Source organism: Littorina saxatilis, linkage group LG17, assembly GCF_037325665.1.
Source record: "Littorina saxatilis isolate snail1 linkage group LG17, US_GU_Lsax_2.0, whole genome shotgun sequence".
Lineage (NCBI taxonomy): Eukaryota > Metazoa > Mollusca > Gastropoda > Littorinimorpha > Littorinidae > Littorina > Littorina saxatilis.
The window spans coordinates 35,395,119-35,414,640 of record NC_090261.1 but is presented as its reverse complement, the minus strand read 5'-3'; the positions used below and the strand labels follow the sequence as shown (position 1 = coordinate 35,414,640).

Sequence of the window (19,522 nt, the reverse complement as noted above, 5' to 3'; positions counted from 1 at the left end):
GACATTCAGGAAGAAGGGGCAACTCTTGCAAGTTGTTACGCTGAGTCCGTCCACAGGTCAAGAAAGCATTCTGAACTTGACGATCTCAGAGCACTTCTTCCCCCGTCTCTGCGTTATCTCCAACAGCTCCCCGCCTTGTGATGTAGCCTGAACATGCTCACCCGTGTTGCCCGACGCTTGTATGGCAAGATTCTTGGGCCTGTTACCCTGTTGAACAAGCTCCACTCCAAGTGTGAGTGATCTTCAGAGTCGTTTCCTCAGGCAAATGTCTTGAGACACTTTGATTCCTCTTATCTTGGTACGCAGTGTCTGTCTTGTAGCTGTGTATCCGAAGGAGACATCTAGAGACCTCAAGAGCTTGCAGTATGCATGGAAACTGATGTGACTACTATACCCTGTTCAGTTGTCCACCGCTGTTTGACTGGTGATCTGTATGCAGATTGCAGGTGCCATCTTGTTACTGGTAGGGCGGCTCCCCGGTGTGAAGGTTGTAGCCTCTAACCATTAGCTCTCCATTCCAGGTGATGAAGATAACTAGGAGGCTCTAGGCATTCTCCTCACACTCCCAGACTTCTGTGTAGCCGGGCACTGCTGAATATGGTCCGGCGTGAAGTGTTGGTCTAGTTCCAAGAGCGTTAAACATTAGGTCTTCCTCAGTCCGTCAGGAGGTGGTAGACAGGCAATGGGGGGCGGGAGCTGTCCTTCCGGTGCTGAAGCATCGCTACAGGCAGTTTGCAGCACTGAATCGAAAATTTTTAATTAAATTTTCATTTGATTAATATACTTACCCGAATCACATGATTAGCATTGACACACTTGGAGATGCCAAGGTCTGATAAAAGCTACCCGTCTAGGTATAAGGGAAGCAACCCCAACTAAAAAAGTGACAGCACCATAGTACTTGCCACACTAGGTTGCCTCCCCTTAGGGTGAACTACGTCACTAATGGTGCCTGGTCACATGATACACAGATCAATCGACTTATAGAATACTAAGAAACTATAAAGCGGGGCAGGCGGGAGGGAATTACCCATGTGATTCGGGTAAGTATATTAATCAAATGAAAATTTAATTAAAAATTTTCGATTAAATTACATATTCTTACTCCGAATCACATGATTAGCAGATAACTCCAACAAGGCGGTGGGTAAGATCAAAAAGTTCAAACTCACTCTAAAGTTCTGGAGCGACATACTCCAGCTGCCACCAAGGCAGTAATGGACCGAGATCCATACTGCCAGGCGGCAGCCAGGTCTCCCTACGAAAACTGATAAAGACAAAAGCCGAGCGCCAGTAAGGTGTGCGCAGGACGTCGTTCAACCTCCTAGACCGTAAAACGGCCGAGGAGGAGGCCCAGGCCCTGGAAAATGAGCTCGGGCCGCGCCTAGGGGAAAAGATAGCAGATAGCTATGCCAAGGCGGAGGGAAAGAAAATCCCTTGCCAAAAACTGGCCCACTGCCAAAAGTCAGGAAAGGACCCGGTGAGAAAGAAAACATCCAACTCACTCTAAAACCCTTGCCAGGAACTGGCCCACTGCCAAATGACAGAAAGAGGACCGAGAACCATCCTGATTGACAGCCGCAATGTCTCTCAGGCAAAAAATGCGAAAGACAACATCAGAGAGCCGGTAAGCTGTGCCCAGCACTTCTTCCAATCTCCTGAACCGTAAAACAGTCCGGAAAGGACCCGAGCCTTGAAGAAACCCGAGCCGAGTAGAGGGAAAGACAAGCTGACCCCCCCCCCCTTTCTATTGGAAGGAAATGCTAACGGCCTGGAAATGCTCCATGAGTGAGAGTCCCACTCAATGAGAAAATCTCAAAAGGAGACGGTCACCGGTCGTCCTCTACCGGTCCCTGCGAAAGCAGAGAGAGGGGTAAAAAGAGGAAGCAGCGACCTAAGGTAGTGCGTAAGCACCGGAAAGCGGAAACCGCCGTGGCCAAAGCTTGATGTGACCAGTGACCCTAAACAAAATGACAAAAAGTCAGTGTTCGCAGAGCAGTCTGCTTGTAGGTAATTGAATGAAACTCAAAAACCTAAACCAGAAAACAAGACTGGGAAGGAAAACGGAAAACCGTGAAGCCAACCAGCCTTAAGCCTCCCTGAACAAGAGTTCTCAGGGAAAAGGCCCGAAGTAAAATTCGCGGCAGACCGAACCCAGAAAGAATTCCTGAGTTTAGCTGAAAAGCCAAACGCGTCTGATTACCTCAGAACCGAGCGTCAGACACGGAAAACAACTGGCAAGCGTCCGTAATAGTTGCAAGTGGTAGAAGGAAGCCTTAACCGGCAACCCAAACCACCGGAAGTCGCCCCGACTCGTCTCATGCCAGGATGAGGGAGAAGAGGGAGACGCAGATTCCAGGGACACGGAGACCGTAGTCGCCCGTGCCAGTCAAGAGACTATTACCCGGGCTAAGGCTGAGAGCCGTAACGCCCGTAGACCGGCCATAAAAGATGCTGGACTAAAAGCCCGCACCCAGAAAACCGGAACATTGACTAGACCTCTGCCGAAAGGAGAGGGTTAGCCAATAAAGCTGAGAAAGTGATAGGCCACAAGAAAGGCTCCTCACCATGCATTGCCAAAACCAATGCAAACTCAGGAAAATCTGAATGTAACTTCCGAGGCCAACTCAAGTAAACCTTAAGTTTGGACGAAACACCAGAACAAGTCCGATCGCTAGAGAAAGACAGAGTCAAACTCGGCGAAAGACCCACTAGGACCGAGTCCATAAGAGCAAACAACAACCACCACCACCAACGGATGGAATGGCTGTTGCACCAGCCGAGGCTAAAAAACCCGGATGCCCTAATAGTATTAGTAATACCGGCTGTTGTTCTAAAAAACACAGACTATGACGTCTGTGAAAGAAAGAACCTCTCCGGATAAACCTGAGCTGAGGACTTAGCCTGAAAGGGCTGAGTCTGCTTTAGGTAGAGCCTGTTTTGCTGCTTCAAAGCTTGAAGAGCAAAAGAAGAGACCTGAAGGTCCCTACAAGTCTTTATCTCCAGGGAGGCCAAGAGGCCAGGGAGGCCTTAGAGGCCAGGAGGCCTTAGAGGCCAGGAGGCCTTAGAGGCCAGGAGGCCTTAGAGGCCAGGAGGCCTTGGAGGCTAAGGGAGGCCTTAGAGGCCAGGAGGCCTTGGAGGCCTGGAGGCCTTAGAGGCCAGGAGGCCTTGGAGGCCTTGGAGGCCTTGGAGGCCTTGGAGGCCTAAGAGGCCAGGGAGGCCAGGGAGGCCTTGGAGGCCAGGAGGCCTTGAAGGCCAGGAGGCCTTGGAGAGACCCATCCACCAAGGGTGAAGAACTAAGGGTGTCTCTCATTGATTCCTCATAAACTAGGAATGGGCGAGGAGACCGCATGAGCATTGTGCAGAGAGGAAGGCCAAGGCCTCCTCTGTTCTAAATTCGCCCTAGCAAAGGTGGAGAAAGCATCCCCTGCGTCCTGCTCTTTACTGAGTGTAAAGGGCGCCAAGGACTCCGTAAAGGAGTGTCTCCGAAATGGAAGCAAGTTCCAAAAGCTGTCTGCCCACTTCCTCAGAGGGGAAGAGAGTCTGCTCAGAGAGCAGGGGACCCGAATCGTTCCCCAAAGAAGAAGTTCCGGCGTGACCGGCAAAGGTGCACGCGGAAGGGCAAAAGACGACAGCAAATTCCGGGACGTCTTGGGCAAAGGTAACTTCCGCTGAGCCGCTAATGTCCCGAAAGAAGAAGCCTGCGCAGGAGAGGTTTACAGACGCTGAGCGGGGGAGGCCCGAGCCTGAAGCCCCTTTTCCGCCAGTCAACGGCCCAACCTCACCCCTGACTAAGAGGAGGATGAGGGGCATCGAAAACCGAAGGCCAGGGAGTGAGGGGATCAGCCGAACCCACCACCAAAGTGTGTGGCAGCTGCTGGCTCGCCTGAGGTCAGAGGCCCGTATGCCCGAAGGGCAAACCGTGTCCAACGTTCCCTGACGATCCAGAGGAAGCTGCAGGAAATGAACCGGAAAATCCGTGCAGAGTCGGAAGGGCAGCTGAAACAGCAGCGCTATGCCAGATCTGTTGCTGCACAGAGTGAGGGCTGAAGCCCAGAAACCCGTAGATATGACCTTGAGTCAAACCGAAAGTGACAGTAGTATGTGCACTCGAGGAATGACCTGTATGACCTTCAGTCAAACCAGAAGTGACAGTAGCCTGTGCACTCAAGGAATGACCTGTATGACCTTGAGTCACCGGGAGTGACAGTAGCCTGTGCACTCGAAGAATGACCTGTATGACCTTGATTCAAACCAGAAGTGACAGTAGCCTGTGCACCCGAGGAATGACCTGTATGACCTTTAGTCGAACCGGAAGTGACAGTAGCCTGTGCACTCGAGGAATGACCTGTATGACCTTTAGTCGAACCGGAAGTGACAGTAGCCTGTGCACTCGAGGAATGACCTGTATGACCTTGAGTCAAACCAGAAGTGACAGTAGCCTGTGCACTCGAGGAATGACCTGTAAGACCTTGATTCACACCGGAAGTGACAGTAGCCTGTGCACCCGAGGAATGACCTGTATGACCTTCAGTCAAACCCGAAGTGGCAGTAGCCTGTGCCCTCAAGGAATGACCTGTATGACCTTGAGTCAAACCAGAAGTGACAGTAGCCTGTGCACTCAAGGAATGACCTGTTTGACCTTAAGTCAAACACCTTTTACTTCCGGCCGGAGCCAGAAGCAGCTGCCGCGGACGACTGCTGACGTAAGTCGAAGCTCGAACCGGACGTGACAGTAGTCTGTGCACTAGCCGGTGAACCTCTTACTTCCGGCCCAAGCTGGAAGCAGCTGTCGCGGACGACTGCTGACGTAAGTCGAAGCTCGAACCGGACGTGACAGTAGTCTGTGCACTAGCCGGTGAACCTCTTACTTCCGGCAAAAGCTGGAAGCAGCTGTCGCGGACGACTGCTGACGTAAGTCGAAGCTCGAACCGGACGTGACAGTAGTCTGTGCACTAGCCGGTGAACCTCTTACTTCCGGCTAAAGCTGGAAGCAGCTGTCGCGGACGACTGCTGACGTAAGTCGAAGCTCTACCGGACGTGACAGTAGCCTGTGCACTAGCCGGTGAACCTCTGCTTCCGGGAACCGGAAGAGCAGCTGCCGTAAACGGCTGCTGCAGACACTAACCTTGCTGTGACCGGATCCCCGGAGGGACATGCACCGTTGCGCTACCGCAAGCGGAAGGCAACAAATGCCGGCCAGGAAGAGGAGAAGAAGGTCCCCGCGGGACCGTCCAGAAAAGTCACGGCGGACAGCAGCCTGGTCCATAGAAGACCCGGAGTCTGAAGGCACAGGCATCAAAAGACACCAAGGAGAGAACGTCGCCTAACCCCCAGGCGGGGGGCAGAGCTGGCGACGATGTCCGCCGCGGCAAAGCCTCGCGAACGAGGGAATCTATTTCTGGAAATAAGCAAAAGATAAGATTAGACCCCAGAGCACTAGACTCTGGAGCCGAAATAGTCGTAAAACGACACTGAAATTCTCTGTATGAGATAATAAAGTATTCGTATTCGTATACGTAAAGCGACAGCCTAGAGGCAAAGACTGAGGCAGAGAGCCTGACGGCCAATCGTCCGTAGCAGAAATAGGCACAGAAAAACGTAAAAAAAATTCTTAAACCTGTGCCAAAACGACAACGATAGAGTTCTTCAAAAGAAGAGGATACTGAGGATTAGAGCTTAGCAGTGCCCAATCCCTAACCCTCAGCCTTAGCTCCCTCTAATTCTCATAGACGGCCATGTTAAGGCCGAGAGAAAAATAAACAAACAACTGAAACTAGCAAAGTCCGAACGGACACAAACATTTCAGAAGCAAGCAAAGAGGGCAGCTAAAACCGGCTTAGGAGCTACCAAAGGCAGCTAAACAACAAGCTATACAAAGAGTTAAGCGTCCGAGTACGGACGAAAATAAGCATAGCAAACAACAACGTGCTAGCGAAAGATGGCGACCAAGAAGGAAGCCACAACCACTGAAAATAGCTAAGTCCGAAAGGACGCAAAAAATGGCAACCAAGGAGGAGCAAACAAGCTAACACAAGCGTTGTAGCCGCCAAAGGCAGCTAAACCATACACTACAAAAGCGTTAAGCGTCCGAGAACGGACGAAAAAACGTCAACATAGCAAACGCCACGTGTTAGCAAAAATGGCGACCAAGAGGAAGCCAACAGCCACTGAGAACTTCAAAGTCTAACAGACGTAAGAAATTCTCAGCAGAAGACAATAACAAGTCAACGAATATAAAGGAAAGATCTCACCAGCTGCAAAGCCAGCAAGAAGACGGGCGCCGAGGCCGGTGGGTGTCAGCAGACACGAAAACAGCCAGAGCAAAGCAAAACACGACCTGTCCTCTCAAGTGATAGAAGTCGATTGATCTGTGTATCATGTGACCAGGCACCATTAGTGACGTAGTTCACCCTAAGGGGAGGCAACCTAGTGTGGCAAGTACTATGGTGCTGTCACTTTTTTAGTTGGGGTTGCTTCCCTTATACCTAGACGGGTAGCTTTTATCAGACCTTGGCATCTCCAAGTGTGTCAATGCTAATCATGTGATTCGGAGTAAGAATATGTAATTTAATACTGGTAGTCAAAATGCATGAAGCCACCATCATGATGGGGAACCCTGGCAAAGATAGTGGTGGGAGGGGCCCAGTCCTGTCAACAGCCGTGTTTCGGGGTCACCTCAAGGGAGAGGTTGCAGACGAGGCTGTAGCTACCTCAGGGAGATTCTACTCATGTTACGCCCAGTGGACATCTTGCCTGACAGCTGGAGGGTCTGTCAAAGCTGTCGCAACGATCCTGGGAGTTATCAGGGCGAAAAGGAAGCCTGTCTCTTCCTGTGCTTACTGGAGGTATTCCCCCAGAGCGCCCGACATTGTCTGTTTGGTAATGTCTACATATATATAAATACATGTCAATATGACTTAATTCCCCCTCGTACTGATAACGGCATGGATGTGCCAAGAGTTTATCCAGTACCTTTCTCATGAGAGTAGCCGCTCTGTCTAGGAGGCATAGTTAATTGTGTGTTGTAACAACATCCGTTTAGCAAATATGTTATATTTTCCATAATATGAAATGATAAACATTGTATCCCTTGTATGAACCTGACTAGAGCCAGTGTTATTTAAGGGCGGCCTCTTATTGTTAGGTCCTGTTGTCTACTTCTGAGAACCTAGTCGTAGGATTAGGTGACAACAGTAGAGATGTGGCCTTGTTAAAGGTCAAAGGCTTAGGTTTTGCCTACGAACCAGGAATAAGTAGAGGCATGACAACATTATAGGAAGCTCCCCTGTGAGTATTATTCAGAGCCTTGCTCGATCTTGCATGTTGTGAAAAAACTCGGCTGAGTGTAATACTCATGTGTTAACAACCAAGTTTATTCATGCCCCTAAGGCATGGTTTCAACTGTATATTATTCATAACATGTCATTCAAGTGTAATGTACATCAATTGTGCACTGGAACAGAACATAAGTATATATGTGTGCCTGTTCTAATTGAATTTGAAGAGCTGTCTCCTGGCACTGTGGTATCAACAGATTTTAGCTGAGTGTAAATCTCAAAGTGTAAACACTTGAGTTTATCCATAAGTTAAATCTTTTACCACTCAGATAGCTGATTTAAACACTCCATGAAAATGGAATTTGTAACATCAACTGACTTCTTTGATACCCTTTGCCAAGAATAAAAGGATTATATCCCAATAAAGATGTCCCATCTGTGTTTGCATACACTTTAATTCTTCCTTGTCAATTTAAAAAAATTTTTATTTTTTTATTTTTTATATATATATATAGATAATGTGTATGTATGCACGCATACAAGTTTACAAGTTAATCAAGTTAAGTTGGCAAGGAAAGTATTCTTTATCCAATTTGAAGAAGTACCACCACGTGGTCTCTGTGAGTCCACCATGATCATCTGATAAAAATACCAAAACCATAATCTGCCAACCGCAGAAAACATCGTTTCCCAGAAACATAGGAGAGAGAATTACTTGCCTTTCTCTGAGAGTAAAGGAAGTTCCCTCCGTAATATTCCCGGAGGCGCATATCTCAATCTCAGTGTTTGGTTTTCTTTCCAAGCGGGCGAGGTTTGTTGTTGTTATTCTTCGATACAACCCGCTTTCAGTTCAATCAGCGTTCAAGCGTACTGCATTCCGTATCTACGCTGCCCGCAAAAGTCATCGCAGTTTGTAATGACCGAAGTATTCATACGCCGTATGTAACATTCGCGGGCGCTCTGTGCCTTCAGTTCAATCAGCGTTCAAGCGTACTGCGTTCCGTATCTACGCTGCCCGCAAAAGTCATCGCAGTTTGTAATGACAGAAGTATTCATACGCCGTATGTAACCTTCGCGGGCGCTCGGTACTTTGTACGCCTAAAAATTCGGATCAGAAATGCGCTTCCGGTCGGGATAACGCGCATGCAGTCGCTGTAGTCGATAAAAAGCTGTTAAAACGCAAAAAACTTCCGGGTAATTTCGAAGTTGAAGGTCTTGTTCGTATTCCTACATTGATGTGTAGGGTGACCTGCCGTTGCTTTCCATTGAAAGCGGCAAGGTAAGTTATCGTTCGCGGAGTTCTATTGCGCCAATGAAACCGGTCCAACCGCTGTAAATATCTGTTCGACATTCGTAACGACTGAGTAAAGAATAGTTGTCGTTCAATTGCATGTTCACTAGTTAAAAAAGACAAGTAACGGAGCCTGTTAGGCTCTGTGTGTCAACAAGGTATCATTGATGATTGAAGTACCTTCTACTTATGACCAAGTAACTTTGTTACATTTTTAAGCCGTTTCACTTTCATTTTCACGGTTCGTTACGTTGTTCAACGTGATGAATCATTGAATGTATACGGGCGTAGTAATCGCCCTTAAAAAGGAAAGCCCAAACCGTGATTGAAGGTGAATGTTGTAGTTCCTGTGAAGGAAGTCTTCTTAGACGGGAAAGGTCTAAATACACGTCTAGCTCCCCGTAGCAAGAAATTGAAACTGGGGATTATGGGCATTGGCACATGCGCAGAGAGGTACTACCGACAAAGGGAGACTACTCCCCTAAATGGTATACCGACGGAAATCTAGAGTTAGCGACCTTGTTTACAGTCTAGTACTGGTAACATAGGACGCTTCTCAGTCTAGCACTCGTAAGTAAGGTAACTCCTATTAGTTAAGGGAAGCTTCTAGCATGAAAATCGACCAAAAATCACTTCAAATTGCTCTTCAGTATGATGCCCAAATAACTTGAATTTATGTGTGTGTGTAGTCCAACTATTGAAGATTACAAACATAAAAGGGAAATTGGCCTCAGGTATTTTATTTAATTTATATAAATATTTTAAAATAGGGTATAAATACGGATTCGCAAAAATTGATGTTTGGCATTTCCCACATAATTTGGTCATGAAAGGTAATACAAACTTAAAATTTTGCATATACAATTCTAAATACATGAACTACATTATCACATAGGATAAAATGTATAACTTGAAATTTAGTCGCAATTTTTAGTAACGGTTTAACGCCAAAAAATCTAAAAAATGAAAATTGGTTTAAAATGATTGCATCAACTAAATCCTATGTGGGATTATAGCTTTATGTGTCCTGAAACACTGTACAAAATTTTATAAGCATATCTGCAAAGGTTCATGAGATATTCAAGAAACGGTCGGTCAAAATAAACTGAAACGCGTTTTGAGAAAACGGTCAAAATGTAAGCTCTTTACTTCAGAAGAGGAGATGCATGCATATATATATCTGTCATGGACAAAAGTTTTTACAGGACATCACATGTGCATGTGTACAACAATCTGTGACTTACCTAGTCTATTCATGAGCCCCAGATAAGTAATATTCCTCCCCATCTACATTCTGTTCAGCGGCATGAAGGGACCGAAGTCGACGTGCAAACTGCACAGCCTCACTTGCTTGGATTTGTCCAGCTGACACTCTGCTTGCATCCACTTTTTTGAGAAATTGTCTTGTCCATGTGCCAGCTTCCATCCCAAGAAGAGGGAAAATATCCAGCCTTCCACATTCTCCATCATTATATACAATAGTTGCGTCCGCTACAGCTAAGCAAAGTCGCTTTCGGCCGACAAAAACAGTCTTCGGACATCTTTGCCAGATGAGATTGTGGAAGCTCTCATTGGTATTCTGAGAGCCCCCATGAAGACATCTTTCCAGCAGGCTATCTTGGGTCAGGGTCACAAAAATTGGACGGATGGCTTCGCACACAAAATCTGGAAAGGCATTTTTGTCTGGATCTCCTCTGCCAGTTTTGGATGGACACCAGGTCCCACAGTTGTCATGTTTTTTATTACGGTGTTGCCAGATGGCCCAAATGTCCTTTTTCATCTGTCCTAAATTGCCAGAATTCTTCCTTATAGCTGCACCAAAATGAGCTTGAATTTTGAGTATTGCTTTTTTTGTCAACCCACCCCCCTTTCCGCCTATGCCTTTGACAGATTTGCCGTTCTTATTGAAAGTTTTGTTTTTTAGTTCATTCACTTTATTCAAAAGTTGGCGACCCATTCTTTTTTGCACATGCCCACAGCATTCTAACTTTTCTATTCTAACTCCCTCATACACAGGTGGCTCAGAATTTTTTAGACAACTATATGTCTTGCTGTCCCCGTCCCCAAGAAAGTTGACATATCTAAGACCATGTAGCTCCTGTGACCTTCTAAAGATCTTCAATGCCCCAGCAGGTTCCATAGCTGCAGCACTCCCCTCGTGGTTTTTGTCACATACATTTCTCTGTCTGTGTTCATCTTTCCAATCCAAAAGTTCTTGTCCTTGTTTCTTTTTCTCTTGTTTTTTACAGCTGTCACAGTGATTAGACAGCACCTCGGTGTCTACAACTTTTGACTTTTTACCATTTACACTGAGCACAGTTACCACTCCATTTTTGCTCTGAAATCCCCGTCTATGATAGGTGCCATCCCCAGATACAGTCACATCATTCCCCTCACAGGCCTCAGAAACCTCATGTGCAGCAACAGATTTGCTGATATCGGCTACTTTTTCTGTGGCCTTCCTGATCTGATTCTTGTGATTGGCCCACGTGCTATTGTTTAGTGAGCATGGTATGTTCATGTTGCCAAGGAATCTCTTAGCAGGTGCTTGGTCCCGACCGATAACAAACATAGAAAGAGGGAACCTTCTATTTACCTCAAAAACTTTGTTACATTTTTTAGATGTAAACAAAGTCATGTTGTGTTGACAACCACACTCGAATTTCAGTTCAGATGCAAGATCTGTCCTCACCTCAGTCACAGAAGAAAGCCGCGCAGCACCGATCGGTCGTTTGCAATCAGGACACAATAATCCGTTGATGAATGTGACTAAAAGTTCACAGTCAACGAATCTAAACCCAGTAAGTTCATCTTGGCTGTCAAAAGGCACAGATTCTTCTTTATTTGTGTCCAATTTTCGCAGTTTGGCACTCGATGCACACAAATGCAGAGGTGCAGACGACGCTTCTTCCTCTCCACGTTTTCTCTTTGCAGGCCGCCGACACTGATCAGGCACATTTTCCACAGTTGAATTGCTTGCATCCAAGGGAAGCCTAGCCAAAACATGTCGATTCCTTGGAGGTGTCTTTGTCTTTTTCTTGTAGCAATCCTTTCTTTTACCCATTGTAAGCTATAAACAAGTTTTGATGGCAAACACACTGACCCAATCGAAAGTAGCGTGGAAGACACAGACAGAGGCTGATTTGACCCACTTCTCAACTGGGTGGGCCGCAGCCGAAGCCCTTTTAGAAGAAGGCTTGTGATTGGTTTGTTTTCAGGTTGGCCTTCTTTGGGCCATTTGCCAAACAACCAATGAAAATCATTGTAATGGAGTTTGTTTGGCGTTTCTAAACGGGGCTAGAAGGGATTTTGCTGTTCATATCCCAGTTTAAATTTTGTTTCTATGTTAGGTAGAAGAGAAGATATGGCCTTTCAATTTTTTTGCATAGTTAATGAGGGGTAGACTGGTGTTGTTTTTAAAACATTTACCTCAGAAATAAAATAAATAAAATATTTAGGGTTGCAGAAATAACTAATACGGTTGATAGGGGGGTTGGAAAGGGTTTATGGAAACAAAATCACATGAAAACTCAAATCACACCAAAAAGCGTTTTTTGTCATTTTTTCATGCTAGAAGCTTCCCTTAAATTGAGGTGATGTATTCGAAAGAAAAACAAACAATCTTTGCACGCGTAGCCCATATCATTAGCTAACTTTAACAGCCATCAACAACAACACAGATACTGTAAAACAGCTTCAAAATTGCTCGTTCAACAGGTCACAATGCATGCAAAGCTGACAAGACAAAGGTTGGTGTTTTATGAGCAGTTTTCTACTCCTAGTCCTACTCACTTCTACACATTTTGAGAAGGTGTGTTCCACTTGCCAGAACAACAAGAGCGCACAATAGTATGCATTTTCTTGTCTTAAAAGTAAAACTGTGTGATTTTAATTTCAATCAAACCATAAAACCTGATGAGGTTATTGAAAAACAAACAACTACTTTCCAAACATCAAATACACAACCCTGCATGTAAAAGAACTTTTCCCTGAACACACACTTTAACTTTTACAGCAAGCAAAACAAAAGATTATAACATACCTTGCTTCCACCAGGGGGTATCTTTTGCTTGTTCAGTTCCAGCAGAACCCTTAGAGCCTCATTTGACACGTCCTTCGACAGCGAATCTCTGATCTTCCAGATAATTTGACTCTGCTCCTGTAACAAAACATGAAATGTTAAATGCTTATGCACGTTAACAAAATGATCACTATAGTGAAACTCTCCTGTTGCTGTTAAAGAGATTTAATAAACAAAGGGAAGTAAGCGCTCTAAATGCAAACGACATGTGTCATCGAGTAAGTGAGTGTTATTGAGAACCAGTCTCCTGAAAGAATAACAAGCATTGAAATGAACACGCAACTTTCATCCTCAAACTTTATTGCTGTTAAGGCTTACTCTGACACTTCCTCCGGTTCTATTCCTCTAATAAGGTTTTAGCTTCTTAGCATTGTATTAGCGATGTTCTTCAAATACATGATACTGATGAATGCTTATCTTATTGAATGTTTATGTTACAGAATGTTTACTTTGAACTGAGAAACAAAGGGACATAAGCATTCTAAATGCTTATGATACGTGCAACGAAAGTGAGAGTCGTGCGGAACCAGGTTATATGAAGTCTTATATCGCGCGCGTATCTCCAGACTCGGACTCAAGGCACAGGGATCTATTTATGCCGTGTGAGATGGAATTTTGTACACAATATATCACGCATTCACATCGACCAGCAGATCGCAGCCATTTCAGCGCATATCCTACTTTTCACGGCCTATTATTCCAAGTCACACGGGTATTTTAGTGGAAATTTTTTATCTATGCCTATATAGTTTTGCCAGGAAAGACCCTTTTGTCAATCGTGGGATCTTTAACGTGCACACCCCAATGTAGATAATAACAAGCATCGAAATGAACAAGTGACTTTCATCCTCAGGAGTTTCTGCCTCATTTGAATAAGATTTTTACCTTTAACAGTTTTTCCTCCTCTGATTCTTCTTTCTTGACCTTCTTACCACCACTAGCATCCTTCGCTTCCGGCGCCTTCCTCTTCTTCCTGCAACAGCAAACATGAGCTACCTGTACTTCACATACGCTATCATCACTTCCTCCCTCCAGTTCTGCATCACGTTTCTCTCTGACCGAGACGTGCAAAAAAAACTGTGATTAAACTCAAAAATCGGCCAATGTGACATTCTACCCTTTCTGTTCATTTCTCAGCCTTTGAAAAACAAAAACAATGTTAATATTACAATACAGTGACTTCATGCAGGTTAATTATTATGCATTCAAAATTCCCAACATTAAGCCTCAAAATACCCATTTGTCTAAGGAAAATACGAAGGGAGATAATTAAAAATTTTAGTAATAAATTTTCATTTGATTAATATACTTACCCAACTCACATATAGCAATTAACCCTAGTTCAGTGCCGGTAACGCTGTACGCATCCCCTTGGTAACCAAGGGAAGCCCCTCTAAAAAAAGAGTGACCAATCCCATAAGGCCATATTAATACATACTTCCGACTTCCGTATGCGCGCGCATACGCCTCCATATGCATCATTCCAAACGAAGCCCAACTCACACCCTTTTTTAGAAACCCACAACCCACAGCGGGGAGGCGGGAGGGAATAAACGATGTGAGTTGGGTAAGTATATTAATCAAATGAAAATTTATTACTAAAATTTTTAATTAAATTACATATCTTACCCAACTCACATATAGCAGATTGCTACTATAGGTGGCGGGTACTCACCCTCTCAAGTACGAAGAACCTGCCCAGCAGCCACCAGAGACGGCAAGGCAGACGAGCCGTCCTGACGACAAGAGGCAACATCCCTCAAGTAGTGGTTAATGAAGATGTCCTCTGATCTCCAATATGCCACCGCAAGAACCTCCGAGAGGCGTCCTGAGCGGAGCACAGCCAAGGACGATGACCATGCCCTAGCCTCATGTGTTCTGGCAGAGGTAAGAGGCAGAATGGCTCTAGCATCCCCCGACTGGGTCTGCCACCACATATAAGCCTGCCTGATTGTCATCGACACCCATCTGGTCAGGGTAACTTTAGAAATGTCTTTACTTCTGACAGTATTGAGTGAAATAAAAAGAAGCTTTTGAGTTTCCGAGCGAAGAGGAGACGTTCTAGACAAGTAACTGCTGAGGGCACGAACCGGACAGTTAAGAGCATCAGGATCTCCTGGAGCCAGCACAGCGCTCAAGGGGGGAATATGAATAACCGGGGAAGCATGACCGGGCTTTTGATTCTTTGCTAAAAAATCCGGCCTAAACTTCAACGAAAAAGAACCATCCTTCTCTAAAGAAATATCACGCGCCAAACCCGACAAAGCGTGCACCTCACTGCCACGACGAGCTGTGGCGAGCAAAACAAGAAACAAAGTTTTCCTCGTAAGCTTAGCCAGACTAGCTAAGTGCAGGGGCTCAAAATCGTCCGATGCCAAAAAACGCAAAACTAAAAACAGATCCCACGCCGGGAGCTGCGTTTTGGACCGAGCTGAAAGAAGGGAAGCGCCCTTTAGCACACTCGCGATCACGCCACTTAAATCAATTTTGCGTCCCAGCTGTCTAAGCGTCGAAGATATAGCAGAACGCCTCACACGCAAGGAAGAAGGCGACCCCCCCCTCCCTGCCAACCAAGATAAATGATTGGCAACTTGCATTGACCTGGGAGAGAGAGGGCTAACACCATTTTCAGCGCACCATTTTGTCCACGCAGACCAGTGCGAGGAATAGACCGACTTCGTCGAATCTCTATGCGCTTGCTGTACCAAATTCAGAGTTGACTCTGAGGCACCCGCCCGGAGCAGAGAGCCTCTGATAGAACCCAGCCGTGAAGCTGCTTCTTCTTCTTCTTGGCGTTCGCAGAGGTTACACAATCAGTCCAGCACTGGTGATAAATGTTGTCGTTTTCTCCAACTCCTGTCGACTGCCGTATAGTTTGGTCTGCAAGGGAGTTGGTGACGGCCACACTTCTTTTCGTTCCTCATCTAGTAAGGGACATCGCTGTAAGATGTGTTCCGCTGTTTGGTCCTCTTGACCGCAGGCACAGGTTGGTGATGGCGCCAGCTTGAACTTTCGGTTCATGTGAGCATTGAGCCTGTTGTGGCCAGTACGCAGCCTGATGAGGTTGACTTGCTGCTCTCTGGACATTGTGTGGTAGTCATCTCTGTTTGTCCTTGGCCTCATCAATGCCTTGATGATTGTCTTCTGCTCACTAAAGCTGACACTGTTTTCAGGTTGGTCTTCCACGGCTCCTTCTTTTGCCAGCTCATCTGCCCTTTCATTTCCTGGTATCCCACAGTGTGCTGGTATCCACTGGAGGACAACTCTTCTGGTTTGTCTGACCATCTGTAATGCTTTGGCCAGCTGTGGGAGTTTGTCGTTCTCTAGGGCCTGAAGGACTGAAAGGGCGTCCGAGAGGAAGACAACTTGGTAGCAAGGGTCTGCGGAGTCCTGAACGAAGGAGGCGGCCTGCATGAGAGCTTCTGCTTCTGCTTTATAGTTTGTGCAGTGTTTGCCAGTGGCAACGCTGGATGTAGCTGTATGTCCCCCAGGGAACTGGATGAGAATGCCTGCACCTCCATTGAGCACGGCGTTAGTTGCTGATCCATCGGTGTATACATGGATCCACGCCTCTTTTGGGTACTGTTCGTCGATCAGGGCTAAGGTGAGTGCCTGTCGAGCTGTGTCATTCTGATCGTCTCCTGAGGTAACATGTGGAACACTGGTGCAGATCTGGATGCCTGGTTTCTCTGTTGCCTTGGGGGTTTCCTCTTCTTCTTGAGTCAGAGGTAGAGTGTTCTGTGGAAGGACTTCCCTGTACTGTCGAGAAAGTCTCTTGCTCTCGTGTACAAAACTGCTCCGTTTAAGCCGGTTCTTGGTGAGGTTGCTCAGTCTGTGCTTCATGGGGTGGTCGGGTAGGCACTTGAGCTTCTCGGCCTGTACCATAGTCTTGGCTTCTCTTCTCTGACAGAGGGGTTGGATGGTGGTAAGCTTCTCCATTTCCTTGATGGGCGTGGATTTCATTGCACCGGTGATGAGTCGGAGGGCCTGGTTTTGCACACGGTCAAGGGTCTGCAGGTTTGTCTTGGCTGAGGTTGACCACGCTGTGGAGCCGTACTCGAGGTGGGGTCTGATTGTTCCCTGGTATACTGTCTTCAGTATCTTCTCGTTCGCTCCCCAGGTGGTACCTGCCAGCTTCCTGAGTATGGCTAGCTTGCGCCGGGCCTTCGTCTCTGCCTGTGCAATGTGTGGTTTCCAGGTCTGCCGTCTATCAAAGGTGACACCAAGGTACGTTGCTTCTTCATCCTCTCTCAGAGGAGTTCCACCAAGCCTAATGGTTCCGGCTTTCTGCTTTGGCGACAGTGTGAATAGGGTGGTGGAAGATTTCTCCTTGTTGATGGAGACGCACCAATCTTCTGCCCATGCGTTCAGCCTATCTGCCGCTTGCTGCATTCTGTAGGTGGCAGTACTTGCGTGCTCCTCCTTGCACCAGATCACAAGGTCGTCTGCGTAGAGAGCAGCTTTGATCCCCTTGGGCATCTCAGACACCAGATCGTCGATGAAGAGAAGGAAGAGTGTGGGGGAGAGGACTCCGCCCTGAGGGACGCCATGACGAAGGAGGAACTTCTTGCTTTTGGTCTGGTCGACGTTAACTCTTGCCCTGCGGTTATAGAGGTAAGAGCGAATCCACTGGTACATGTTGCTGGACACGCCTTTCCTCAGCAGTTTTAGAAGGAGTCCATCTTTCCAGACCTTGTCAAAGGCCTTCTGAAGATCTATCCAGGTGACGAAGACCAGCTTCTGTTCCTGAAAGGCATCTTCAACTTTTTGCGCCAGGTAAGTGACCTGATCTTCAGTGCTGCGGAACTGTCGGAATCCAGCTTGTTCAGGGGCGAGGAGGTTCCTGGATTCCAGGTACCACCTGAGGCGCTCGTTCACAATTCTCTCCAGGGTCTTCACAACACAGCTGGTGAGGCTGATTGGGCGATAGCTGGTGGCCTTCTTTGGATCCTTCCCTTTTTTTAAGATGGGGATCATGATCGCTTCTCGCCAGAGTTGTGGTAGCGATCCTTCTTGCCAGCTGCTGTTGAAGACCTCGAGTAGCTTGTTCTCTGCTGCACTACCAAGGTGGGTTAGCATCTCGTTGGTGATGCCGTCTGGGCCAGGGGACTTCTTCGCCTTTGACTTTTTCAGAGCTGAGTGCAGCTCGTGGAGTGTGAGTGGTTGACTCATGGCGTCCACTGTCGACTGTCTGGCAGGTCTCTCTCTTTTCTCTCTTCTTGCTTCTCTCTGTTTCTCGGGGCTAACATGGAGGTTGCTCTCAGCTGCATAGCTTTCAGCAAATTGGTTGGCAGCATGCTTTCCAGTTAGCACCTTCCCGTTCTCTTCTAATGTGATCTTTCCTCTGCTGGTGTTCTCATCATTCAACTGCTTGGTGAGCCTCCAGAGCTTTCTGCCATCCTTCTCAAGGTTCAGAGAGCTTGTTTTCTCTTGCCAGCTTCTCCGTCTTGCCTGTAGCTTCTTTTTGAGATATTTGGCTTTGGCTTCCTGGAGGCGGATGTTGTTGTTTTGTGACGGGTTGACTTCTGCTTCCCTTCTGGCGTCTGCCAGATCATCATCCAGTTCCTGCAATTCATTGCTCCAGTAGGGCTTATAGTCTCTCCTGGCACCCCTGGGAATGGACTCACGCGCTGCTCTGAGGATGCTCATGTTGAAGTCCTTCGCCACCATGTTGATGTCTCGACCCTCGACTCTGATGTCTTTGGTGAGTTCGCTGGTGCGGTGTCTAAAGAGGAACCAGTTCGCTCTTTTGTAGTTCCACCGTGGGAAGGAAGCTTCAGTGCAGGACTCCATGCCCAGGGTCAAAAAGACTGGCCGATGGTCACTTCCACCTAGCTGTTCTCCGACCTCTCTGCTGGTTAGCTGGTGCATGTCTTCCGTGCAGAAGGCTAGGTCAGGAGTGGATGTAGTGTGCCATCTTCTGGAGTAGAATGTAGGGCAGTCAAAGGGACTGTTCAAAAGGATGAGACCTTTGTCGTCCTGCCAGTTCTCCACCTCTTCTCCTCTCCGATCCAGGTGGTCATATTCCCAACTCTGTGAATGACTGTTGAAGTCACCCACCACGATGAAGTTGGAGGCCTTTGCGGGGATCGTGTCAAGGGCGAGGTGTCTATCATTGGGGCAGTAGAAGTTGACAAGATGGAATTCTGATGTCTTCGTCTGAATTCGAATCACCTGATATTCGGAGTCCTCCATGTGCGTTTCTATCAAACAGGCATTGATGTTGTTCCTGATGAGGGTCAGGATTCCTCCTTTGCTTCGGTCTGTTCTGTCGGACCTAAGGCATTGGTAGCCTCTCACTTTGAAGGACTTTTGGGGTGTCAGGTGCGTCTCCTGAATACAGCAGATGTTGATGTTCTTCTCATGCAGGATATGCTCCAACTCTGTCTTCTTGTTCAGGATACTTTCTGCGTTCCAGTGCATGACCTGAAAAGGTCGCTGCTGACTGGGTTTCTTCCTGGTTGTGGTGGTGCCAGTCACTTTCCTCCCGCGTCCCCTGGCGTGACAAGACAGACGGGAGGGACCTCCAGTAGTTGGGGCTGGGTCCCTTTGAGGCATGGGACCCGACGCTGCTCCACCCTGGGGGGTCCTCAATGGGCGAGCGCCATTTCCATCTGTGCTGGTTGATTGTGTCATCATTTGCGTAAGTGCGTGTACCCGTGGTTTGTTAGAATGCGCCGTGCGGCCCGGGTCCTCCGTCTTCAGCATTCGGGGTTTTCTGTCGGGGTTACCTCACCCTTAGCTCATGGCCCGTACGTCCTACCCTGAGAGCACAGGGGGGAGGATTTTCCGGGATCCCACCCGGAGCCAGTTTGGTCCGCGGCCGCAAGCGGCTGATCTCCATATCTGAAGATCGTTCCCCTATCCGCC

The 19,522-nt window shown here is 47.2% G+C and overlaps 1 protein-coding gene across 1 annotated transcript in view; it reads right to left on the bottom strand.

The window, feature by feature from the left end:
- LOC138953537 (poly [ADP-ribose] polymerase 1-like) overlaps window positions 1–19,522 on the bottom strand; it is a 58,191-nt gene that overhangs the window by 26,743 nt on the left and 11,926 nt on the right. The window contains exons 6-7 of the mRNA XM_070325376.1: window positions 13,538–13,625; window positions 12,614–12,730 (exon numbers count right to left, since the gene is read on the bottom strand). Coding sequence (XP_070181477.1) covers window positions 12,614–12,730; window positions 13,538–13,625 — 205 coding nt within the window. The remainder of the gene's footprint in view (window positions 1–12,613; window positions 12,731–13,537; window positions 13,626–19,522) is intronic.